Here is a 27,253-nt window from a genome sequence, read left to right on the forward strand (position 1 = left end):
CAAAATAGTTTTGGCTTTTACTCATAATATCTATGTGGAATGGGTGTTTAATATACATTTAATATAAAAGCGTCCGTGTACTCAAATAAAAAAATACATTTATTTAATGTACAGTACCTGGTCTCATTCATCCAATTATGACATATAAAAATATGCACAACTGTAATCTGAAATTACATAATGCTACCCTATACTTAAAGGGGTTATCCATGTATCACCAGTGCAGCCTATTGTCGTGGTTATGGTGTTAGTAAGGTTATGGGTTTCGTGTTAAACTGATTTTGCCGCACTCAGCCAGTTATGGCCATCCAAATAGGGACAGACATGACATTGCTAATACAGAGGTGTAAATTCCACATTAGCAATATGTTAAGCAGGTGGCTGGGCCACTGGTGTCTTGTGATCCCTCGAGTTTTATAAATTACAGAACTATAGAACAGCAACCATAGCTACTAGCAAGACGGACACTATAATGGACTGTTATGGTTATGGTGTTTCTACTGCACTTATTAAAATTTGAAACAAAGTATTTTCTCAAATACACTTTTTTTTTTTTGTGCAGAACAAGTTTTTAAAAAAAGACACAGACCACAACAGATAAGAAAAAATAAATAGTCAAATTAAACAAGCACAGCAATATTTGACAAGCTCCATCTTGTGACTCTGGATAGAATATATAAAATAGTTATATATCATCAACAGCAAAGTATTTTCACTATGTCCGTAGTGGCAGCAATTACACACCCTGAGTTAGCATTGTTAACGAACCAGATTTTTACATCCAGTAACCCAGTGATCACCACCACGTCGGTGTCCAAGATGCAGCTCTGTCAGATGGTCTACTGTTATCTCACCGGCACTAATGGTCTGACTTGTCTGTCCTCACTATCTGCGAAACTGCAGCTGAGTTTGTGTCACTATTACATCTTATAACGGATAGTACATACCTGATCAGACAGTAGATGCGGGTGAGAACTACCGCCCTCCATTTTATAGTACATTACATACTTACAAAGCTGAAAAGAGACTTGTGTCCATCAAGTTCAGCTTTCCTCACTTATGTTTTTTGCTGTTGATCCAAAAGAAGGCAAAACAAACCAGTTTGAAGCACTTCCAATTTTGCAACAAACTAGGAAAAAAATTCCTTCTTGACCCCAGAATGGCAGTCAGATTAATCCTTGGATCAAGAAACTATTGCCCTACATTGAAAAATTATATCCTTGAAATGACATTGCCATTACAACACCCCTTTTTCCGAAGCAACAATACAGTGTCAACATTGAATGACATTAACCCCTTAACGATGAGTGACGGAGGAGGTCCGTCACTCGTCGTTATGGCAATCCCCTGAGTGACGGACCTCCTCCGTCACTCGTCGTTAAGGGGTTAATGTCATTCAATGTTGACACTGTATTGTTGCTTCGGAAAAAGGGGTGTTGTAATGGCAATGTCATTTCAAGGATATAATGTCCGTCACGCGTTAAAATTAACCCCAGATCGCCGAGATCGTGGGGTAAATGGTGCTCCTTTCAGCCTGTCAGAGTGAGCACATATACTTACCTTCCTTCTCCCTGCACTTCCTGGTTCTGTGTGAAGTGCAGGGAGCCGGAACAGGGATGATCCTGCCCCCTGTGTAAAAAATAAAATAAAGTTCATTTAAAATCCCAGCCCCCTTTACCCATTTTAATAAAAAATTAACCCCTTCCCTTCCAACTGATCACTGACTACAGTGATCAATTAACAGGGATTACATTTTACTGTCATCTGATTATTTTTTAACAAAAAATATTTAAATTAATTAAATAAAATAAATTTAACCCCTGAGGGTTAAAAAAAAAAAAAAAAAGAATTAACCCTCAGGGGTTAAATTTATTTGATTAATTAATTTAATTATTTTAAAATTATATATTTAGCTAGCTGGGGTGGGTGGAAGTTAGTGGGGAATTGGGAGATTTGGTGTTAGGCTAACTAGGGGTTAACGTTAAAAAAAGTTTAAAATAAACGTTAAAAAGTTAAAAATTACACTAAAAAAAGTTTTAATAACGTTTAAGTAAAAAATAAAAAAACACCCCCTTTACCCAGTCCAAATAAAAATTAACCCCATCCCTGCCAGTCGATCACTGCCTACAGTGATCAAAATAAAGAATCACAGTATTATACTGTGATCTAATGTTTTTTAACCCCTGAGGATTAACTTTTATTTATTTTTTGACCCTCAGGGGTTAAATTTTTTTAATTAATTAATTTAAATATTTTATAATTATATATTTTGCTAGCTGGGGTGGGTGGGAGTTATGTGAAAATGTGGAATTTACTGTTAGTGCTGCTTGCTGCTAGCTAGGGGATAACAGTAAAAAAAAAAAGCTTAGAAAAACGTTAAATCTGTAAAAAAAAAGTTAAGAAAGTTTAGGAAAGTTTAAAAATAATTAATAAGCAAAACAAAAGTTTAAAAACTAGTTTTTAAAAGTAAAAAAAGTTTAAAAAGTAAAAAAATACATTTAAAAATGCTCATTACCACTACACTTTGTACAAGCTAGCGGAAAAATGATCCCACATTAAGGTTCAAAATATGCCTTTTGAAATACCCTGGGATGTCTTCTTTAAGAAATGGTATGGCTTTATGGGGTATTTGGATTATATAGCCTGGTAAAATACTCTAAAATGGGACATGGCCACAGCATAAAAATGTAAAGATTGAAAAAATCTATAATGGCTGTGTCCCAAATGTGCCCCTCCGATGTCCACATATACCTGGCAATGGTACATACGGGGGTATTGCTGTACTCAGCCGACATAGCTGAGCAACATATATAGTATTATACAGTGGTAGCACACATAAGGTTTGCAAAATATACTGTGCAAACTCACTTTGTGTGTCAAAAAAGCAGAAATCTTTTTACCACTACACTTGGTACAAGCTAGCGGAAAAATGATCCCACGCTAAGGTTCAAAATATACCTTTTGAAATACCCTGGGGTGTCTTCTTTAAGAAATGGTAGGCCTTTGTGGGGTAGTTTGAATTTAAACCCTGCTAAGATGCTTGGAAATTGCACATAGGCCCAGCGTCACAATTTAAAGTTCGGTAAAAACTGATATGGCTTGGTCTCCTATATGGCACTGTAGCTTCACAAAATAGTGCCAAAGACATTCATTAGGGGTGTCTTTTTACTCAGAAGACTTAGCTGAGCATAATTTGGGGGGTTTGAACTTAGTGGCACATGTGAAATATACAAAAGCTCCAGCAAAAATGCAATCCATGGGGGCGGGGCCGGACCGCCGAGCTGGACGGTCACAAGCATGAACAGCTCCTGCAATTTTCTGAACTTTCAGCCCCTAAAACCACAAATTTCGACTTAAAAGCGGACTGACCGCAAGACCGGCAGCCCAAAGGAGGCACTGGATCTGGGGAGAGGCTGGCTCCTTGAGCTACAGTCCCCTGGAGGAGGAATCATTGATGCCCCAGATGGGGCCTACTCCGGCGGTGAGTGGGGCGGACGGCCGCTGCCCCACTATCCCGCCTAACAGTGCCTGACCTGCAGGCCCAGAGCAGAGCGGAACCGGCCCTGTTCCCCCCCCTCTGGACCGGGGGGGTGATCCCGGTCCTTGCCCTGGGACACCGACCGCTACAACACAATTAAGGCCCAGAAATGAGACCACCCAGATCGGCGACCTCTGCACCTCAACCAAAATGGTGGACGCCATGTGCGTTAATGGCAGAGGGAAGGAATATTCTTTACCCACGTACTAGCCTGACAGCTCAGCATTGCAGCACCTCAGCAGGCCAGAAGCCGGCGAAGCGTAGAGGGCACAATGAGCCAGCAAACACCTACCTCTCAGCCGAGCAGAGAACTGGTCTCCAACGTAAAGAGCAGCACAGCCCTGCCGAAAACGCCGCGATACACACCTGACAGCCGGCATGCAGCGGTAGATTGGGAAGCACACAGAGGAAACTGGCGGAGCAGAGACTCACACGGTTGTTCTACCTATGTGGCCCGCGGAAATAAACCTGCGGAATCTGGGGACATCACAGGCGAGAACCAGCACCACTGATGAACTGACCTCAACAACCGAACTAGAACTCGGCCGCAAGGGCCTTGAGGTGATCATCTTGCCCCCCACTGCAAAGCTGCAGTTCTGTCCATAAACCTTTTACTCTTGCCAGCCACCTGACAGAATAGAACTGTGGCCTGATGTCTTTATTAAAATTAAAATTTGCAGATGTGATATGTTAGACACCTACCAAATGCTGTGCCCTCAGTTTAACTCAACTCAGCCAGTAAGCCTCTGCCAGCCACATAATTTTACGTTGTTTTCAGTTTAAACTGTTTTAGCTTATTTTGTTTAGTGAAAGTGACCCAATCATTCCTGCAACAGGGCCCGGTCTCCCAGAGGAAATAACAGCTTGTACTTAACTACGTCTTCATTAGCCTATTATTACAGCCTGTAACGATGCAAACCATGTCTCAAAGTGAGGTACAATGCTTGGCCATCTCGACATGGTATAATAAGCATACTAAGCTTGTATGTAAATGCTCGATAACTTACATTCATCCTTGTAACCATGTACCTGCATTTAAGCTAAATGTCAGCTAGACGCTACTGCAACAAACGCATACTAAAATACTTATACTTAGCTTGTTTTCTCTTGATAACCAACATACAAAAAATGTGCATTTATGTTATATGCCACAACTGTTATACTCTGTATATGTTGAAACATGCTACTGCTGTTGGGGCATGGCATAAAAGCTTGTTATACTAACTCATGCACAGAAAAATAAAGAATTTAAAAAAAAAAAAAAAAATGCAATCCATATGTAAAAAACACACAAAATTATTTTTTACCACATACTTTGGCATATATTGGTGAAAAAATGGGGGCATGTTAAGGCACAATATGCACCTTATGAGATACCCTGGAGTGTCTATGTTTACAAATGGTAGGCCTTTGTGGGCTTTTTTGAACAGTCAAACTGTTATAAAGGACAGGTCTCCTATATGGCACTGTAGCTTCACGAAATAGTGCCAAAGACATACAATGGGGGTGTCATTTTACTCAGCAGATGTAACTGAACACAAAATAAAACTTTGTACAGGAATAGCACACACCAACTTTACAAAATACACATGAGAAGTTCTTTGTTATAAGTTTGTGTGCCAAAAACAAAAAACAACAACACTATTTTACTGCAATATTTAGCAGAGGTTGGTGGTGAAATGGCTACGTAGAAAGTGTCAAAAAAAACCTTAGGTAAATAGCCTGTGATGTCTACTTTATATAAATATATACTTTTGTGTGGCAATTTTGTTTTCTTTTATGGCTATTAAGCTTAGAAGACAAACATACCAAATTCTAAAATCGCTCCACATTAAAAGTTTATTTTACTCCTTGTGCTTTGTGACCTGTGACTACCACAAAAAAAAAAAACTTAAAATCCCAGACACATTATATAATCAGAACAACTAAATTAATTTATTTTTAATTACTTTCCTTAACCTGCATTAATTATGCACACATTATTATTGCAAAAACTGTAAAAAAAAAAAAACACAACAATTCTCTTTTTTTTCATTTTTCTGTTTTTTTTTATAATAAATAAGCATTCATATATATATATATATATATATATATATGTGTGTATATATGTATATGTATATATGTGTGTTACATCAAATGCCCTTTCTGTCCTTTAAAAAACGGTATATAATATGTGTCGGTGCAATAAATTTGTTAAATGCAATTGCAGTTGAACGCAAACAGCAAAAAATGCAAAATATGTTGTCATTAAGTGAAAGACAAGCTTCTGAAGCTCTGTCCTTAAGGGGTTAACAATGATAACATTGAAGTGTTAAAGAAACACTACAGGCTCCATAACTAACTAAAGGTCAATATAGTGGTTATTGTGTCAGGAAAGCCCTGGTATCCATGTCCCCCTAATATAATGTGGAGTCAGCTGGGCACTGCTCCTTAGCGTCCTCGCCACTAATATCATCTCTGGAAGTTCCATTAGCTCTCCTGAACTAGGCCCTGCAATGAAGGGCTTATCTCATTGGCTAAAAGCAATCAGCTGACACTCTGAGCCAATGAAATAAGCAATGTAGGTCCTGGGTAAGGAGAGTTAACACAAGTTTCTGCTTAGGAAACTCTGGCTCTCCAGAGATGATTGTAGGGAACGATGCACCCAGGTAAGAAGTCATTCGAAAACAATTTGAATTCTTACAATGGGAGGGGGCAGGGCACGGCACTCCTAGAACCATAACAACTACAGCTTCCTGTGCTTGGGGTGTTCTATCAATTATAGGCAACCTGGAATATAATATTGTGCTAATTTGATATATTTATTGGTTCCTTGTTATAACGCGTCCTCCTCGCACTTATTTTGACTGAGTTTGTGTCACCGCCCCACCACCAATTTAGAATTTTCCATTGCACATATAGCATGTGTGTACTTTGGTGACTTTACCTACATCTATGGACTGTATCCTTACATTATCTGGTCCCCCTGGCCTTAATCCCTTTCCTCTTATGTGATTAGTAAACAGACTGACATCAAATGTTCTTTGTAATTTATGTATTTGACATTATTTTAGAGTTAGAGTTAAAGAAATACTGAAATACTTACAATGGCTTGGACGGGAAGACAAATGGCAACATAAACAGCATTTACAGATGCAGGTGATCAGAGAAGCCACCAAACTCAGACCTATCACAAGGCCCACTCCAATCACCACGTAAAGACTGTTGAAGAAACATGATAGTGGTTAAAGGGTGGAAGGTTCTACAGGAAATCACTGACTCTCTTACGTGAGAATTGTCAGAAATTAAGGCAAAAGAAGCCCATCAGGAAGCATAGCTGACTTGGAGAATTTTGCTACTTTGACCTTAAATTTGAAATTCTCTTTAAACTCCCAACAATTCTTACGTTAGTGAATAACCTTGACGGGTAAGTTAACCTGTTAAGGAACAAGACTGGCACTTACACAGAAGGAGTTAGACAGGACTCACGGAATTATGACGCAGTTGCCTACATCCCCAAACTACAGAAGCTTCATTACTGTGCTTGTAATTAACACAAAATTTAATAACCATTCTAGGAAACAATATACTACCGCTAGTGGTGTTAGAAATATATAAAAAAAAATGTATTCAATACACTGATCCATCCAGAAGTGTGCTATCAGGAATTTTCAGTTTACATAAGATGTTAGAAACAAGCTGTATGTTTAGCTAAAGAAGATATATATATATTCATCTGCAAAGTGGATCATGTGGTTGGGTACACTGCTTTCTTTTTTTAGGCCACCATCTTGTTTGCGTGTCTTTGGTGTGGTTTACATAAGATAGGCTGGTCTTGCTCTCCTCGGTGGCTTTCTAAGCTCTGGGAGTGGTAGTACATCACACAGTGCTGCCTCCTTACTATGTAAGGCAACTGTGCCCACAAGGTAGATCACCACATGTGGTAGAACTACAACTCCCATGATGCTTTGCATGCCTTTAGAATGACAAAGCATCATGGAAGCTGTTGTTTTAAAACATCTGGGGATCTACCTTTTGGGCATCCTGATGTAAGGGAAGCCAGTAATGTTCTCATATAAGAGAGAAAAATATCCCCCCCCAACAGAACTACATGATGTGAAAACAACCTATCTGCACCTGAACAACATACATTGAATTCTCTCTCTTCACCAGAGAGTGAGCCATGTTATGATTAAACTGATATCAGCCAAGGTATGACTGCTATCAATTTAGAGTCGTTCTGCTCATCCTATGTTATAAGCAGAGTTGCTCCTGGGTGATAAACTATTTAGCCCATAAACCCCCTTGTTGTACAGGTGTTTGTAGAATAAGACCCAAAAGACCAAAAAGAGACCCTCCTGCTTGGAAGTATTTTCTAGTTAGCTGCAGGCAAACATACTAAACAGTGCATCTATAGGGAGCTTTCATGGCAAGTATTTTTTATTAGATTTATTTTTTGCATTATTTTCATAATACAATTTTAAAGAATGGGGGATCATTCTGACCATATTGTTTCCTATCAGTTTTCTCAAACACATATTTTTGTCTTGGCAGACGCCACTCCTTACTGTTGTTCCTTTGTTGCTACTTACTTGTTTAGCAGACACGAGAATTGTGACTGATCCAACATTGTTCCAGGGAGCAAACCGCAGTATCTCTCCCAGCAATTTCCCGCACAGAACGATAGAATACATTGCTGTTTCTCATGTATACGTAGATCAGAACCAACATAGGGTGCACAGTCGTCCGCCAACACTAAATCAGAGACAAGGAGAAAATAGTGAATTCAGAAAAACAATGTTACTATTATTACAACAGTATATAAACTAACATTCATAGTTTCTTTACACCTCCTCGTGGGGCAGTGCGCATGATTTAAGCACATTAGATTGTGCAGTGATTTCATACTTCCTCCTTAGCCTTCCAAATTATTTATATGGTGTGCAAGCCCTTACCTCCATTTAAATTTTGGAATTTCAGTTATCAATTTACTACAAATCACTGTTTAATGAGTAAACGTCACATGTTTGTATCACTCCATGGAGCATGCCTCTCAATACTTGATGCAGAGAACTTTACTTATTCTATAATCGAGCTCAACACAACTGCGTGCCATCTGTTAGTGTGCCATGTCAGTGGTTTGGTTCTATTCAGAGCTATTTTGGATAAATTGCATTTTCCGTAAAAATTCCCCATAGGAAAGCATTCATCCCATAGGAAAGTGTTCCTATGGGGCTTCCGCACCCCACGTCCAAGTTTTACTCAGGCAGTGCTACGGACGTTCCTCTAGTAGCTGTCATACTGAAAGCCACTACAGGTTGACTTAATCTTGTAGTGTAAAAATTGCCATTTATCAAAAACTGCAATGTTTTACACTTCAGGGTTAGGAGGACAGGGCCACTGTACCCAGACCACTTTCAATGAGATGAAATGGTAGAGAACAGACAACAAACAAAAAAATAAGTTACTCCAGCTGGGGAAATCACACAAAAATATTTCAAACAATCCAAAATTCAAACTTTTGCATGTACATTCAAGTCAAATGTTCACTTTTAACTGCTTAAGGCATATTAATTCCAGGTCAATATAAAGTGCTGTAGAGTCTTGGGACATAGCGCTATTTGGCTGCAGAGCGTTAGTACAGAATAGCTGTTGACTTTAGCCCCAGTGCTCAACCCTTTGTTGCTCATATGAGAGCGCAATGCATGCTCACATTATAGAAATATTTTGGATTGATAGTAAGGAAGTGAACTTTATTACAAAGTCCCAAACCAAGGAAGTGGGTTCTGGTGCATGGAAAAACTTTTGTTTGCTTTAAATTCTTGACTACTAATATGTTTTAAAAATAACAGCCATCAAATTACAGAAAACATTATTATACAAAAATGTTTCAAGTGTTACGTGCTCTGTAAGTTCCCCAAAAAAACAAACAACAAAGATAATCACACTCAGTCACCACTATAGCTAAGGGAGGAGCGACGCAGGGGGCCCTTCTGTTATTCTTCCACCAGGGCCCAGTGAGAGAAAAATATCTAATTACATCCCCTGGAAGAAGGGTGTGAAAGGAAAATGTGATTAAGTACGGGAAAAGATTAATTGACTGATCAAACAGAACTGCTATTCTGGCATTTATAATGATCTTTTGGTCTAACCAAATTTGCAATTTATCCCCTTAAGGACCAAACTTCTGGAATAAAAGGGAATCATGACATGTCACACATGTCATGTGTCCTTAAGGGGTTAAGGGGTTAAAAAAACTCCCAAAAATGTGTTTCTAAATGTATATTTGCATAATTGTTGGAATTTTGACTATGATTTTCCCTGAATGTGTTTGCAACACACGTTATCATTGTATTGGCTTTCAGCCAATAATTAATAAGTCTACCCTGGTATGATGATTCAGGAGTATGAAATTCTATTTTTTTAATCATAAAATCAGGTCAGAAAGGCTGAAGATGCCTGACAAAGAAAGAGACAGATTACTGTTGGACGATATCAAGGGACTCCTGGCACCATAACTACCACAGCATGCTAAGCTTTTTTTTTTTTTTAACATTTAGATGGCACATTGCTGAAGTGGGGGTAGAAACAGTTTACGGAGTGTAACGGATCACCTGGCACCCCGACCGGATACCTTCCGTTGATGGATGCTCCTAGTGCTTCCCGAGGACTCCAACCACTCCGCCAGACACTATAACCACTGCAGACCCCACGAACCACCGCAGCTTGGTTGGGGTCTTGCCGTCTCCACCCACTCTGGACCCAAGACCAGGGTGCAGCTCCAGTAGGTCAACCTCTCCAATTCCAGAGAGCAGGAAAAAGAACCAGCTCTTAGCAGAGCTTAGTGATTATACCCTGGGGAGTATAGTGATTATAGCAATCCCCAGAGTGTAGTTCTCCAATCCCCCAAACATGAGCCGAAACTTCATTAAGGTCCAAGATGATCTGACTTTAATTAACACACACAGACTTTTATGCAAGTCCCCATGCAAGGGGACATCCCACAGGGAGGGACAACATGTAACCAATCACATACAGTAAAACAGAAGGCACACCCAGCACAAACACATACAATCCCTCCCCTCTGCCTGTGATATAATTACTGAACACAATGAGTTCATGTAATTTATCACAGGCAGAAAAAATACACTTTTTATACATATACTATAACTTTAAAAAAATGCATCATATTCACATAAAACCTACATATTCGGAATCAGCATACTTTAAATACAGACATAACAAAAAATCAGACAAATCTCCCCCAGTACATAAAAAGTTAAGTGGAAGTCCTTTATGACCGACCGCAAGCACATTTCCCTGCCCAAAACAGTTCCATAAATTTGGGCTGCGCGGTCGGTCAATTTCCTACAGAAAAACATCTAAGTCCCCTTCAAATGCACAAACGGTCCGTTCGTGCAAATAGCACATTGCAACCGGCTGTTCGAATTGTCGAACGTACTTCGACTTTTACCGAAGTGTCGAAGTGGAGGTGACGGTAAGGGTCAGCTGTGTTCGTATATTTACGCAGCCGATTTTAGTTCCATAGATTCTTTAGCTTACACCGCTGACCGCGTTCGACTAAATTAAAATGGCCGCCGAAACGTGTTCCTTTGTCGAATGGCGGCCACTTCGACGACTTCGTCAAACTTCGGCGGCCTCCGAAGTGCCATATAAAAAGTACCAATCCTTGCAGGCGACGTGTCCAGTAGGGATCGACCGATTATCGGTTTTACCGATATAATCGGCCGATATTCAGTATTTTCGGCAATATCGGTATCGGCCAATAGGGATACCGATATTGCCGATAATACCTCCCAGGACTGCCAGGCTCATTACAAGCCCAGCGGTCCTGGGGGGGCGAGCAGCAAGCGTTTACTCACCTCCCAGCAACTCCTCCAGCTCCCCAGTGTAAATCTCGCGAGACCCGCGGCCAGCTCTGACGGCCGCGGGTCTCGCGAGATTTACACTGGGGAGCTGGAGTTGCTGCTGGGAGGTGAGTAAACGCTTGCTGCCCGCTCCCCCCCACCCTCCCCCCCCCCCAGCAGCCTAAGCCAATGCCACTGACTGGACCCCCTCCCTGGCAAGGCAAAAAACAGGGAGGGGGGGACAAAAAAATAAAAATAATTAAACATATAAAAAAAATATTAATTTAATATAAAAATAATAATAATAAAAAATGCCCCCTCAAACACATACACTCTATTATACACATACACTACACAAACACACTGTGTATATAATTCAGTGTTTGTATAGTGTGTGTATATAATGCAGTGTGTGTGTGTGTGTGTGTGTATAATGCAGTGTGTTTGTATAGTGTGTGTATATAATGCAGTGTGTGTTTGTATAGTGTGTGTGTGTGTGTGTATATAATGCAGTGTGTTTGTATATACACACACTATACAAACACACACTGCATTATATACACACACTATACATTATATACGCACACACTATACATACACACACTGCATTATATATACACACACTATACAAACACACTGCATTATACACACACTATACAAACACACTGCATTATACACACACTATACAAACACACTGCATTATACACACACTATACAAACACACTGCATTATACACACACTATACAAACACACTGCATTATACACACACTATACAAACACACTGCATTATACACACACTATACAAACACACTGCATTATATAAACACTACACAAACACGCTGCATTATATAAACACTGCATTATATACACAGTGTGTTTGTGTAGTGTGTTTATATAATTCAGTGTGTGTTTGTGTAGTGTGTTTATACAATTCAGTGTGTGTTTGTGTACACTAAACAAACACACACACTCTGAATTATATAAACACACTACATTCACCATACACACACTACACAAATACACAAACTCTGCATTCCTTATATACACACACTACACAAACACACACTTTGCATTTAGTATATACAGCATTCACTTTACACACACACACTGCATTCACTTTACGCACACTACCCACACACTACACAAATACACACTGCATCCACTACACAAACACACACTGCATCCACAACACACACACTGCATCCACAACACACACACTGCATCCACTACACACACACTGCATCCCCTACACACACACACACACACACACACACTAAACAAACACTGCATCCCCTACACACACACACACACTAAACAAACACTGCATCCCCTACACACACACACACACACTAAACAAACACTGCATCCCCTACACACACACACACACACACTACACAAACATACACAGCTCCCCTGTCTAAACACACTGCATCCACTACACGTGGCATGTATATTTTGTGCATTTACCTTTAGAAATAGTTTTTATTTTCCAAAATGGTAAATGTACAGAATATCGGCAAATTATATCGGCTATCGGCCTGAAAGTTCACAGAATATCGGTATCGGCTCTAAAAAATCAATATCGGTCGATCCCTAGTGTCCAGCCATACTTAATTCCATACAAATTTGGGATAGATGTAGGACCAGATACGGATTCACTTCATCGCCATCCCCTCTCACTCCAATATTACGAAACCGTGAATTTACCCCAGGAATGGCACCTAGAGAATTTCGGCAAATCGAAAGGACCGGATTACAACGGATCCACCAGCTATACCCAAATGGAAAAATAATCCAATTTGCAGATCTCTAACAAGGCACTCACTTGACACCGGCGGATTTCTTTCGATACCTTCAAATCCGGGATTTCACCAGACAACCGCACATCAAAGAAGCAGCTCTGAAACAGATGACTTTTTATGAGTCTATGTGCGTGCACGGAGTAACCCCCAAGGGATTATTAACGCTTTCATATGCCCATCTCAGTACGGAGAAGAAAGAATGGGGGCACCTGCCATACACAGATAAATGGGAATCTGACTTAGGAGAGGTGCTAGAAGGGATCGAATGGCAAGAGATATGGGAAGCAAACACCAAAGCTTCCATTTGTACCACGTTTCAAGAACAGTCATGGAAAACCATGCTACGCTGGTATACCACGGCCATACAACTTTACCATATGCACAAAACAGACACGGACGTCTGCTGGAGGGGTTGTGGTACGCACGGCACTTATCTACACATGTGGTGGGAATGCCCGAAAGTCCAGGACTTTTGGAAATCAGTTAAAGACATACTGACACAGATCTTCAGCAGGCCCCTACCTCTGGATCCTTGGATATATCTACTTAATAGGTCTGTAGACAGATGGACCAGAAGAGAACAGACGTTAATACTAGGGATCGACCGATATTGATATTTTAGAGCCGATACCGATATTCTGTGAACTTTCAGGCCGATAGCCGATATAATTTGCCGATATTCTGTACATTTACCATTTTGGAAAATAAAAAACAATTTCTAAAGGTAAATGCACAAAATATACATGCCACGTGTAGTGGATGCAGTGTGTGTTTGTATAGTGTGTGTAGTGGATGCAGTGTGTGTATATAATGCAGTGTGTGTTTGTATAGTGTGTGTGTATATAATGCAGTGTGTGTTTGTATAGTGTGTGTGTATATAATGCAGTGTGTGTTTGTATAGTGTGTGTGTATATATAATGCAGTGTGTGTTTGTATAGTGTGTGTGTATATATAATGCAGTATGTGTATATAATGCAGTGTGTGTTTGTATAGTGTGTGTGTATATAATATAGTGTGTGTATATAATGCAGTGTGTGTTTGTATAGTGTGTGTGTGTATAATGTAGTGTGTTTGTATAGTGTGTGTGTGTATAATGTAGTGTGTATATAATGCAGTGTGTGTGTGTGTGTGTGTGTATATAATACAGTGTTTGTGTAGTCTGCATTATATATACACACACTATACAAACACACTGCATTATATAAACACACTGAATTATATGCACAGTGTGTGTGTAGTGTATGTGTATAATAATAGTGTGTGTGTGAGTGAGGGGGCATTTTTTATTAAAAAATTTTTTTTTCATATATATTTAATTATAATTTTTTGGGGGGCGGAGCCTGGCCACCGAGCCGCATAGACGCACCGAACATGGGCTCCTGCCGAGCGGACACAATCCGGGGCAAGAACGGAGACAATCTCACCCAAAGCCACTCAGGGGTGCGCCACCCACGTCGGGGGTGCCCTCCGGAACCCATTGATGCCACCCCGCGGCCCGCGGGAGCCGGGAAAACGGAGATATGGATGCGGCCTACTGAGGCTGAAGCCGGGGAGAGGCGGCCGCTCTCCTCGGCTCAAAAACCACCAAACAAGCTCTCTGCAACTCTCCCCCCCCCCCCTCTGGACCGGTGGGGGACATCCCGGTCCGCCTTGTAAGCAAGCAAGCGACCCAAACACATGTCAAGCTGGGGCAACCGACCCACAGGGCAAATCCAAGATGGCGGCTCAGCGAAAACGCAGAAGGCAGAGCAAACGCAACCAGCCACCCATGTCCCCTCTGGAAACATTCGACCACCTCTGCTCAAGCTTCAGGGAAGCCCTGCAGAGGAGGGGAGCTACCTACCACCAAGCTGAGGTAATGGTGACCTCGTGGATGCGACCTGCGGCTCGACGGAGCTACTACAGGCAAACACCACGAGCCTCCAAAATGGCCGCCCGACAACACAGACTACAACGGGCCCACAGGCGGAAAATGGCGGCTGGCATATCGGGCGCAATCCCTTACCGGCACATGCACGCATCCAGATATGCACACCGACCGTCACAAGCATGCAACCCACCGGATCACAATCCCAGCACCTATTGCAGCCTGAACCGACGCCAAGCACTGATCGTGGCAACACAAGCGAATGGGCGGCAGCTGTGCCCACGGGGCACCGCCGGAGCCAACGACCGAAGCGGTGTCAGCAAGCTAGGGGGGCACAAAGGCCACCCTGCCCTGGAAGACAACCTGCCACGGACCGGCATGGGCTGAAAGAGACTGGTTTGCAGGCACACAACCCTGGTTTCAACCAATCTCCTTATGCTATATTGTATTCTATATCCCCAGTGACATGTACCAACCTAAACCACACTACAGCTAAATCAGTCTGTCTAAATACGCCCAAATCAGCCTGTAGTTAGACATGTTTATATGTTTGCTTAAAACTGCGCCTGACTCTAACAATCGAGTATTCAGTTACCCTAATCGTTAACACACATACGCTAGTAAAGAGTACCGTTATCCAGTTAATTTTCTATCACTTTTATGCCACACTCTAAGTACACTCTTATGCACAAGGCATGTTCCCCGCATAGGTCTCTACTATCTCTGTTTCTCCATGACATGTGTAATATGCTACAGTATTTTAAATCAAACGTGTTCCTGATCTACTGTTTTCCAATAATATAAAAAAAAATGTGCCTGTATTTCAGATGCCATAACAAGTCATACCAGAGTTTATTTCCCTACCGGCTGTCGCTGTTGTGGCACACGCCGGCTGTTTGTTCAATCAGTGCACAACCAAAATAAAGAATTTAATTATCATTTTTTTTGTTGTTGTCCCCCCTCCCTGCTTGTTGCCTTGCCAGGGAGGGGGATATGTTAATCCCTGGTGGTCCAGTGGCATTGGCTTAGCTGGGGATGGGGAGGGGAGTGGGGTGGGCAGCAAGCGTTTACTCACCTCCCAGCAGCTCCTCCAGCTCCCCAGTGTAAATCTCGCGAGACCCGCGGCCGTCAGAGCTGGCCGCGGGTCTCGCGAGATTTACACTGGGGAGCTGGAGGAGCTGCTGGGAGGTGAGTAAACGCTTGCTGCCCACCCCCCCAGGACCGCCGGGCTTGTAATGAGCCTGGCGGTCCTGGGAGGTATTATCGGCAATATCGGTATCCCTATTGGCCGATACCGATATTGCCGAAAATACCGAATATCGGCCGATAATATCGGTAAAACCGATAATCGGTCGATCCCTAGTTAATACATAAGGTAACCCTATGTGCACCCTATGTGCACGCAGAGCAATTGCTACCGCATGGCTATCACCAGAGGGCCCTGATATACAAGGGGTTGTACCCAAAATAAGGGACTGCAGAATAATGGATGACTTGACGGCAAGGATAAAAGGCTCAGTGGAAAAGTTGTGGGACCCTTGGGACAACTGTGTCCTAGGATTGAATAGAGACGGAGGAGGCTAGGCTGGTGGCCGATGACCCGGCGCGACTGGGATGGAAGCAGAGGCCTTGATCAGTAACCCGTGGGCCCCTCCCCCTCCTCCTCCAATCTCTTTTTTTCTTTGTCTGTTCTAAATACTACATCTCCTTATTCTCTCGCTACTCCTCTCTACTCTTATACTTATTTCCTCCTCTAGGGGTGACGCCCCCCTCTACATCCTAATCCTCTTTCTTTTCTCTCTTGTTAATTTTTTTTTCTTTTTTCTTTCTCTTTTTCTTCTATTTGGCCTGATTGAAGGGTTTGGAGGAACAGCAGAGCCTTATAGCTAACCCATTGGGCTATCATAGATCACTGACAATCCTGATATTAGGCTCATAAAGTTAAAACTTCCTCGATAGGGGGCAAACCATAAGAGGCCCGGGACCGGGCGAGAGTCGTGAATCCTGTTCTGTATTGTTCCAAATACTTATTGTTCTCTCATGATTCTGTACAATGAGTTGGCGTCTGCGTAAGCCCAACAGTTAAAGTATACTTGCTCTGCCTGACGAATACAAATAAAGAATTTTTTTTTTTTTAAAGTACCAATCCTTCCCCATAGTTCTTAAAGGGCCAGCAGCAGCATAATAAAAATTCATTAGCCCAAATAAGGTTTGTAAAGGGCCATACAATCCAGGGCCATAGTCATGAGTCAGGAGGCTGGCACTCAGGCTCCTCCAACAGCCATGGAAAAAGGGCCGCTTGTCACCTAACCATCCAGGGACAAAAGGCGTTTTGTCACACGGACAATATTCTAAATTAATTTTATAGACGATGTTTTGAACTACACCTCCCATGATGCGTTTCCAGCACTATGGGTGTCAGAGCATTATGGATGTAATCTAAAACATCTCGAGTGACGAAGGTTGCCTATCCCTGGACTAGAGAATCAAGAATATCAACTATTCCCCAATAAAAATAATTGAAGGGACACTACCGGCACCAAAACAAATTTAGCTTAATGAAGCAGTTTTGGTTCAGTCTCACTGCTCAATTATCTGCCATTTAGGAGTTAAATCACATTGTTTATGCAGCCCCTGCCACATCTCCCTATATGTTTCTTACACTGCGTTCCTAAACACTTCCTGTAGAAAGAGATCTAATGTTTAAACTTCCTTTACTGCATATTATTTTTAGTTTAGAATTTCTTATCTCTTGCTCTTCTTATCTCTTGCTTTGTTTATAGCCCTCTAGACTCTGCAGCAACTTCCTGTGTGTGATTAAAGTTCAATTTACAGAGCAGGAGATAAAAACTTCTAAAACAAGTAATCTGATTGAAAATGAAACAATTTTTTAAAAAAAATTATGCTATGCGAGTCACAGCCAGGAGAGGTGTGACTAGGGCTGCATCAACAGAAACAAAATTGATTTAACCCGTTTACGACCATTATGACGTTTTATGCTGTCCCACATTAAGTGGGCTTAAAGGCAGCTATAGTGGCATAGAGCACCGCAATGGTGTGCAGCCCCCGAGCTTCTGGGTTATTTTCTTACCTACACCGGCGATACACTTCGGGGAGAGGACTGCCTGACAACAAAAGTCGTCCTTCCCGGGCCATGTGATTGCAATGATGTCACAATTACATTGCCGCAACAGCAAGCTTTAGAGCTGCCTGGGTTGCCAGACAGTCCCCAAAACAGTACATCAAAAGCAACAAAAATAATATATATATATATATATATATATATATATATATATATATATATATATATATATATATATATATATATATATACACACACACATACATTCATACATACACACACACACACACTTTTTTTATAAAATCTGAACAATAAAGTTATTTATATTTATACACACATATATACATAATTTCATTCTTAGTGGATTTTATATTATATATGTATTTTGATATATTAATATCAATATACACTTTGGAAGAACCTCCCTTGACTGCTGTCTAGATGACTGTACCACCCACCCGGTGCCCCCCTTTCCCAATGACACACAGAGACCGTATAAAGTTGGGTAAGGGCATCGGCCACAGCTTTATTAATTTTCCATGCCAGCAACATAAATACTGTCAGCTGTTGGGGTGATTGCCCAACAGACAGGTCTATCCCCACAAACCATGAGTCCATGAGCAGCCTGCCTCCGCCATCAGCTCCCAACAGGCTGCGACTCCCCAAGCCTCCTCGGCAACTCCATCACTTCTGCCTGCGCTGGCCAGGACTCCCGCATGCTGTGACAAAACAAGAAAAGACAACCAACAACAAGCACCAGAAACAAAACCCACATTCCTTCAATAACCAAATGTCCTAAGGGCGGGAGGGCGGGAAAGTCAGGATCCCTGCACTTCCAAGAGCTGACTGGTAAGTCCCCTCCCCTCACTGTCCTTATAACTGTCTTCCATCTTAGCAACTATGTATCCATATATCCCCCTCCCATCTGCTCTTCCTTTAAGACTCCTTATCCTAGCCGCAGTCATGTCCCCCCTTCCTTGTCAGTCCAGGGAGGTGTCTTGACTGCTGTCTAGATGACTGTACCACCCACCCGGTGCCCCCCTTTCCCAATGACACACAGAGACCGTATAAAGTTGGGTAAGGGCATCGGCCACAGCTTTATTAATTTTCCATGCCAGCAACATAAATACTGTCAGCTGTTGGGGTGATTGCCCAACAGACAGGTCTATCCCCACAAACCATGAGTCCATGAGCAGCCTGCCTCCGCCATCAGCTCCCAACAGGCTGCGACTCCCCAAGCCTCCTCGGCAACTCCATCACTTCTGCCTGCGCTGGCCAGGACTCCCGCCACCGCGATGACGACTTCCCCTCACGCCTCCTGCCGTCATCGCGCCCCCCGCCGACAGCGCAGCCTCAATCCCACTCTGCAAACCCGTGTTCAGGATGTCCAAACCTATCTCGTTTAAGTGGACCCCATCCCTCCTCATTAAGTTCAGGTTCTCCCCTTCCAGCTCCACGTGTCGAACGACCACCCCACCTAGCCGCCGGACAAATTTCCCCACTGCAATGTTCAGCTTGCGCCGGCTCTTCTCCAAACCGCGCGAGTGCGGCAGCGCGCGCCAGCACGGCCTGGAAACCACCTCCGACCAAACCAAGGTCATGTCCGGAAACAGCGCCATGCACCTCGCCAAGTCGTGCCGAATCGCGTGGAGAAGGTCCACAGTCCTGGAAACCCCCAAGTCGTTCCCGCCCGCATGGACCACCACCACCACCGGCCCTGACACAAACTTACGGAGCTCCACGAACTCAGGATATACTTGCTGCCATCGGAGGCCCCTAATGCCCTTCCACCTGACTCGGGCCACGTCCACTGAGAACCCCAAATTTCGTCCATAGGCCCGGTCTTCAGCTCGCCTAGCTGCCCAGTACACGTAGGAATGCCCTAGTATCCACACGTACCGGGGCCGCCCACCTACAACGAGAAGAGGGTTACAGCATATGAGGTCGGACATAAGACTTAAAACGCCCCGACTCCCATCTTCCAATGCGTTTAATGCCCGCAGCCGAGTAACCCAAAACACTTGCCTGGGTAGCCGCCCCAATCCGAAAGGAATGGGCCGAAAACCCTTGACTTTCCATACCACCCGCGGCCAATGCTCTCTTCAGCATTGCCGAGAACTGATAGCGTGTTAGGGGAGACCCATCCGCGTGAGCCAACAAAGGGCCTCCCCGCTCCGGGCGCACCTCCAGAAAATCGTGAAAAGCCCCGACAGGACAGACGACATCCCTCGTGGCCCCTAAACGAACCCAGGCACCCCGGGCCGCCTGGTCCGTCTTAGAGCGCCGCACAAAAATGTCAACGGAGGAAGTAGACCACCGCACATCCGACAATGCCAAAGGCGAGGCCTTCCCCTTGCTCGGGGCTACCAACTCGCCGATGCGAAAGGCTCCAAAAAAGCAGACCGAGAAGGCTACGCGAAACAACTTCGATACATAATCCGAGCCACAGACCCGCGGCAAGACTAAAAGAATCCGCCGCAACATTTCCACCGAAATCGGACGACGACGATCCGGGCGACGCCGCAGTCGCCACCCCTTCACCACCCTCTGGATCCCAAATTCCTTAGTAACATCCCGCCAGCCCATAAATCGAAACAAGAAAGACAGGGCAGCCAGCGCCTTCTCCGCTACTGCGCAAGACCTACCTCTCCTGACCAAGTCATCCAGCAACACAAGAGTCGCCTCCGTACGTCCCATTTCCGTGGATACATCCCCGTCCCGTGCTGCCGACAGCCACTGTTTCCACACTGCCCGGTATGCCTTCCAGGAAGCCTCCGCCAAGGAGTCCGATACCAAGCCCATCAGGCCTCGAAATCGAGCTTCCATAAGGAGTCCGGACACTGCAGACCGGTCCGCCGCGCCTCCGGCGCTGCCTCGCGAAACCGTTCCCACTGCAAGCGAGACAATGCATCAGCCACCACATTTTGCACACCCGGGACATGTTGCGCCCGCACCCAAACATTAAACTGAAGACTAAGGAGCACGAGGTGACGGAGAAGAGCCAACACTGGAGGGGACGAGGAGGACGATCGGGCAATCACATGGACCACACTCATGTTGTCCGTGTGAAAGACCACCGTGTGATTTCTCAGCTCCTCACCCCACAGTTCCAGGGCGACCACTATCGGAAACAGTTCCAAAAAGGTCAAATTCCTTCGAAATGGGGAAGACTGCCATTCCTCCGGCCACTCCCCCGCGCACCACTGACCCCGAAAATACGCTCCAAAACCAACTGACCCCGAGGCATCGGTAAACAGATCCAAGGCAGCATTGGTGGTGGCCTCCCTCAACCAGCAAGAGTGCCCGTTGTAACGTCTGAGGAAGGAGCTCCACACTGCCAGATCCGCCCGAAGGCGCCTCGTGATCCGAATGTAATGGAAAGGTTCCTTCACCCCCACCGTGGACAAGGACAATCTACGACAAAATGCCCGACCCATCGGTAACACCCGACATGCAAAAACCAAGTGCCCCAACAGGCCCTGCATCTGACGCAACTGAACCTTCTTGGAACCTTTGACTAAGTCCACCAACCGCAGCAACCCCTCCAACTTCTCTTCCGGAAGCCGGAAAACCATTCTCTCGGTATCGATTTCGATACCCAAGAATGAAAGGACCAACACCGGGCCAACCGTTTTTTGTTCGGACACAGGAACCCCGAACTCAGCCGCCACCCGCCGGAATGCCTGAAGCAACGCTGTACAATCCTGGGAACCCGACGGACCAACAAACAAAAAATCATCCAGGTAATGTGTCAACGAACACAAACCCGCAACTCTGGACGTGACCCACTCCAAAAAAGAAGAAAACAGTTCGAAATGATAACAAGAGATAGCGCAGCCCATGGGCATACACATATCATAATAGAAGCAACCGTTAGCGAAACACCCCAACAAGTGAAAGCAATCCGGATGAACCGGCAACAAACGAAAGGCCGATTCAATGTCCGATTTTGCTAATAACGCCCCACGACCGGCCCGCCGCAGGAGGAGCAATGCCGAGTCGAAGGACGCATAACGTACCCTGCACGCATCCCTGTCAATGTCATCATTGACCGACGACCCCGAAGGGTACGAGAGATGGTGAATCAATCGAAAAACTCCCGGATCCTTTTTGGGTACCAGACCCAGCGGAGACACCCTCAGGTTGTGGAATGGGGGGGAATCAAAGGGGCCGGCCATGCGGCCCCGTTGAATCTCCGCCTCCAACTTTTCTTGTAACAAAACCTCTTTTCCCCGCGTGGACCGAAGATTGTCCGCGAACTGGCCCTCGTCCGACAGCACAAAGGGAATCCAGAAACCCGTTGTGAAACCGTCGAACAAGAGGCTAGCAACGTCCCTCTTAGGATACTGGACGAGCCATGGACGCATCTTTTCCACGCTCACTGGAGTCCTCTCTGCGAGGAACGTCGTCCTTACCAGAGCCCTTGGAGGCAGATGGTCTGCCCTTCTTGAAACAACGGAGAGCCGGGTGGGCTCCCCCACAGTGGGCACACTCGTGCCGGAATCTGCAGGAGCTAAACCACTTACAGTGGCTCTCGTTGAAGAGCCAACAGACTCCCTTCCTCTGACCTGCCGACGTACCCGTGGGGACGCCGGCCGCCCCCGAAAAGGGAGAGGGTCTACACGGGGTCATAAGTAGCAGCCACAGGCTGCCGTCCTGCACCCCAAAACCCATACCCGGACACGCCGCCATCTTCTGGCGGAATTGCTGGTCGTATTTGAACCAGCATTGCCCTCCATAAACCTTGTAGGCGCCCCAAATTAAGTCCAAATAACCAAATAAAGAGGGGGCCCTCTCAGGGAAACGGCGCACTAGTACGCTGGCAAAGATATTAAATCCTTGCAGCCAATTACCGAACGTACGCGGGATAGCCTTACCCTTTTCTCCCTCCAATTGTTCGCCACGTCGCGGTCTGTCCACGGACTCCTTGTCTGGCGGAACGAGAGAAAGGAGATCCACATACTCACCACGAATAATCTTCTCTTGCACCTCCGCTGGCACATGTAAACCTAGGGGAGCCAGTTCACACCCTGGGAGAAAGGAAACCACCCCAACCCCATGACCCCTCAAACTATCCGCACTACCGGGACCCTGAGCCCCTAGACCAGTACCCCTGGCTTGCCCCTCCACTAACATCCTCAGCAGGCGCAACACCTCGCTATCCTGACCTGAACTCCCTGCAGCACCCCAGGCGCCTGCGCATGCTGACTCACCAAATGAGGGGAGGCGCAGGGGCCGTCCTCCTTCACCTTCTCGCTCCTCCTCAGACTCCTCCTCCTCACCGGACTCCCCCTGGAGCCTCCCAGCTCCCAGAGGGGCTGCAGCCGACACGGCCTCCCGACCGCCGGCATCCTGGCAGTACTGCAATCTTGGGGCTGCCGCCTGATCCGCGGCACCCCATGAACCGGCCGGTCCTGGGGACTCCCATCTCCTTGGGGCTGCTGTCCGGCTCACAGCACCCCTATTGCCGCCTTCTTCCGCCGGCGCTTGTGGTCTCCGGGCGCCCGGCGTCCTATTTCCGGCGCGGGCACCCACTTCCGGGTTTTGCCCGTCGCCGGCTGCTGTCGTCATATCCGGCGCGCCGGCCGTGCGCGACCGGCGTCGTGACGTCACTTCCGGCCGCGCCGGAAGAGAAGGTGGAGGGCTCCTGGATCTTCCCGCCGAATCGCCATCTTGGAAATGGCTGCCGGACGCAGCCGCAGCTCTCACCTGGGACCGGATCGCTCGGGGGGACGACACCAGGCTCGGCTCCACATTCCCAGCCACTCCAGCTCGCCGGCTTCTTCTGCCTTCACGACCTCCTCTCACCGGGCTGGGAGACAGTCGCGACGGCGGCCTTGAACGCCTGGCCCGCCGCCCACCTTCCACAGGTCGAGCCTCTTCACCGGGGACGCCATCCATGCCGGCCAACACCTCTGCTAACGAGCCTGCACCATGTGCAGCCCGATAAGCCTGCAACAGGGCCACCAACGATTCCTGGGAAACGTCCATCACTCTCAAAATTCAGGAACAGGTAAGTATAAAACTTTTTAAGAATAATGTCTATAATATTTTTTTTTTTTTTTTTTTTTTTTTTTTAAGGGGTCAGCAAAGAAAGACAGATGCAAATCTGAAAATCTGAAAGTCAGGATCCCTGCACTTCCAAGAGCTGACTGGTAAGTCCCCTCCCCTCACTGTCCTTATAACTGTCTTCCATCTTAGCAACTATGTATCCATATATCCCCCTCCCATCTGCTCTTCCTTTAAGACTCCTTATCCTAGCCGCAGTCATGTCCCCCCTTCCTTGTCAGTCCAGGGAGGTGTCTTTCTCAAGTCTAAAGCATTTCTGAGCAAAAACGATACACAGAATTCAAAGTTGAGTTGTCATACAGGGGTTAAAGCAACATGAGTGCAGATAAGGCACAGACAATAGACACCATTGTCATTCTCATATCTTGTGTAAGAATCACAGCATAAGGGGGAGAGAGAAAAAACAACAACAAGCAAACAGTGCAGAAGGATGAGAGTAAAAAAAAAAAGATTTACACTTACCTCATGAAACCTGTACATGGGGGAGGGGGAAGTGTTGTACTCGTGATACATTACTGAACACAAATATGAGTGTTTTAGAACAGTAAAAAAAAAACACCAATATATTAAATTATGTTCATATCTAAAATGTTTGATATGACATGACAGCCCTGTTTTTCCTGTTTTTCCTGAATGATATAAACATTTAAATAAATAAAGGAGGAGACAATATTTAAAAGAAGAAAAAATACCACAAAAAGAGGACAGTCTTAAATTAGAGGGGCAAAGATTTAAAAATAATATCAGGTAGTATTGCTTCACTGAGAGGGTAGTGAATGCATGGAACAGCCTTCCAGCTGAAGTGGTAGAGGTTAATACAGTAAAGGAGTTTAAGCATGCGTGGGATAGGCATAAGGCTATCCTAACTATAAGATAAGGCTAGGGACTAATGAAAGTATTTAGAAAATTGGGCAGACTAGATAGGCCAAATGGTTCTTATCTGCCGTCACATTCTATGTTTCTATGTAGCGCCAACAGATTCCGTAGGGCTTTACAATATTATGAGAGGGGGGTTTAACTAGAAATCGGACAATTACAAGAAAACTTACAGGAACGATAGGTTGAAGAGGACCCTGCTCAAACAAGCTTACAGTCTAAAACTGCTTTATTACAAGTTGTTTTGATGCCTTTAGTATCCCTTTAATAATCTGAATCAGACAGACATCTGGATACCTCCCCTGCCTTGCTTCCCAGCACTGTTGGGTGATTTCTTACCATGAAAATCAGAATGAGTTCATCATTACAAGCAAAGAAACCTTTGTTCTCTTCAGCAACAGCAAGATTGTTACAGATGTAGAATACACTGTCTGCAGGCACATGGCCAGTTACACATTCATACAACATGGGACAGTCCACTGCATTTATTATACTCTTACATCCTACAAAGGCTTAATTGTGGAGAGCTGAAAACAAGAATTACAAGTTTAGGCCATACTAGGATAAACTGGAACATTTCTTCAGTTCAACCATCTGTCCAGCTCAGTTCACTTGGCATGAAATTTACAGATCAAATCTCCACAATTCCTGGTTTGGCGAATTAACCCCTTCAGTCACTGAATATCACTGTCCGTTTCTAACTATGTGAATAAGGGTCCAGTTTGTGTTGTTTTTCAGCCTCCATACCCAATGTTTTTATCAGTGCCTGAAATGTCTACAAAGTGTCCACATAAGCACGACAGAACACGGGGTATTCTCAACAGAAAAAAACAACAACAAAAATGTACAGCCAGAGACGTTCTTAGGTGACTTAGTATGTGTGTGAGCTGTATTTGCCATCTCTCTTACGCTGGCTAGTAGCAGCCTGAGCACATGGCCCTGCATATGGTCTGTCCCTAGCAGAGATGGGCGGGCGAAAGGTAGACCAACAGATGGTTCACAACTGCAACTCCCATAATACTTAGCCGGCCCTTCCCTAGACCATGTGCCCACCTTGTGGCTCATTTTATTCTCATCTTTATCATCTGCACCCTTCACCCTCCAATAATCTAACATTAAATATATAACATAAATATGGGTTAGATATGTCTTCTATACAAACCTCCTGTGAGTGAGATGAGACATAGGCAGGCTAGCACAGATAAGGATGATAAAGCCATGGCTGATTAGGAACGAATCCTTTCCCTCTGAATGGAGACTGGAAGTGTTATCGCGAATACAATGCCGTTTATCCGCCCTCTGCCTCTCTTTCCAAGCACCTCCCTTCAGCAGCCCCTACCATCTAACCCACCCTGCAGGCAGCAAGGTAGGAGGCGACTTCCCAGAAATAATTAACTAGTTATGCACCAAAGGATTCACCCCATGCAGCCATAATAATGCAAAGTATGTTTCATACACTTTAGGTTATATTCTAGAATAAATAATGCACTTTGCCACTGAGTCTTAACTCCTACCTTCCAAATTTTCTTTATTTTAAGTCCAGTCCCTCTTTTTGGTCCCCTGACCCTGTGCCCCTGTTTCCTCTTTATAAGCTCTCTTGTGAGTGTGAGTTGAAAATCTGTGGTATGGATAGCGTCATCTTACAGATACTTTCCCCCCATATATCACACTGAACTCAAATCTACATTTTACAATTTAGGTAAAAAAAAGCTAGTTTGGAAAAAGGTCTTCAAATTTGCTGTATTTAGTCATTCACGTTTTAATTTGATAACATTTAGAGTTTAGTCAGGAAGCCCTGAGGAAAAAACAATACAATTTAATATATAGTTATTTTGATGTGTGCTTCAGGTGTGTTTTCCCGTATTTAATCCCAATTCATCCACATTTAGGACTGGCAATGTTTTTTTTTTTTCAAAATGATATGAATTATGCATTCTATCAGATGGGAAAATAATACAGTGTTAGGAATGCAACACTATATTCCTAACGCTAAAGTGCCCCTATCCATTGACATAAAAATGAAACCATTAAATAAGCTATTTACTATTTTTCCATCGTTTAGGCTTCCATGGCAGTATTTACCTCTCTGCCTACTGCAACATCATGAACGAGGCAGGCCTGGTCTGGCCAAGGGCCGAGGCCCGACCAGGGAGATCAAACGATCTCCCCAGC

At 44.5% G+C, this 27,253-nt stretch overlaps 1 protein-coding gene across 3 annotated transcripts in view; it reads right to left on the reverse strand.

Moving 5' to 3' along the window:
* The window catches only part of LOC134568142 (protein shisa-4-like), an 83,746-nt gene extending 57,381 nt beyond the window's left edge, over positions 1–26,365 (reverse strand). For all 3 annotated transcript variants that reach the window (XR_010084028.1, XM_063426488.1, XM_063426489.1), the window contains exons 1-3: positions 26,244–26,365; positions 8,110–8,272; positions 6,624–6,739 (exon numbers count right to left, since the gene is read on the reverse strand). Coding sequence is in view for 2 of the 3 variants with exons in the window: in XM_063426488.1 (XP_063282558.1) it covers positions 6,624–6,739; positions 8,110–8,272; positions 26,244–26,301 (337 nt within the window). In the remaining variant the exon portion in view is untranslated. The remainder of the gene's footprint in view (positions 1–6,623; positions 6,740–8,109; positions 8,273–26,243) is intronic.
* Positions 26,366–27,253: the final 888 nt, after the last annotated feature.

Source organism: Pelobates fuscus, chromosome 7 (assembly GCF_036172605.1).
Source record: "Pelobates fuscus isolate aPelFus1 chromosome 7, aPelFus1.pri, whole genome shotgun sequence".
In the NCBI taxonomy this organism is placed as follows: Eukaryota; Metazoa; Chordata; class Amphibia; order Anura; family Pelobatidae; genus Pelobates; species Pelobates fuscus.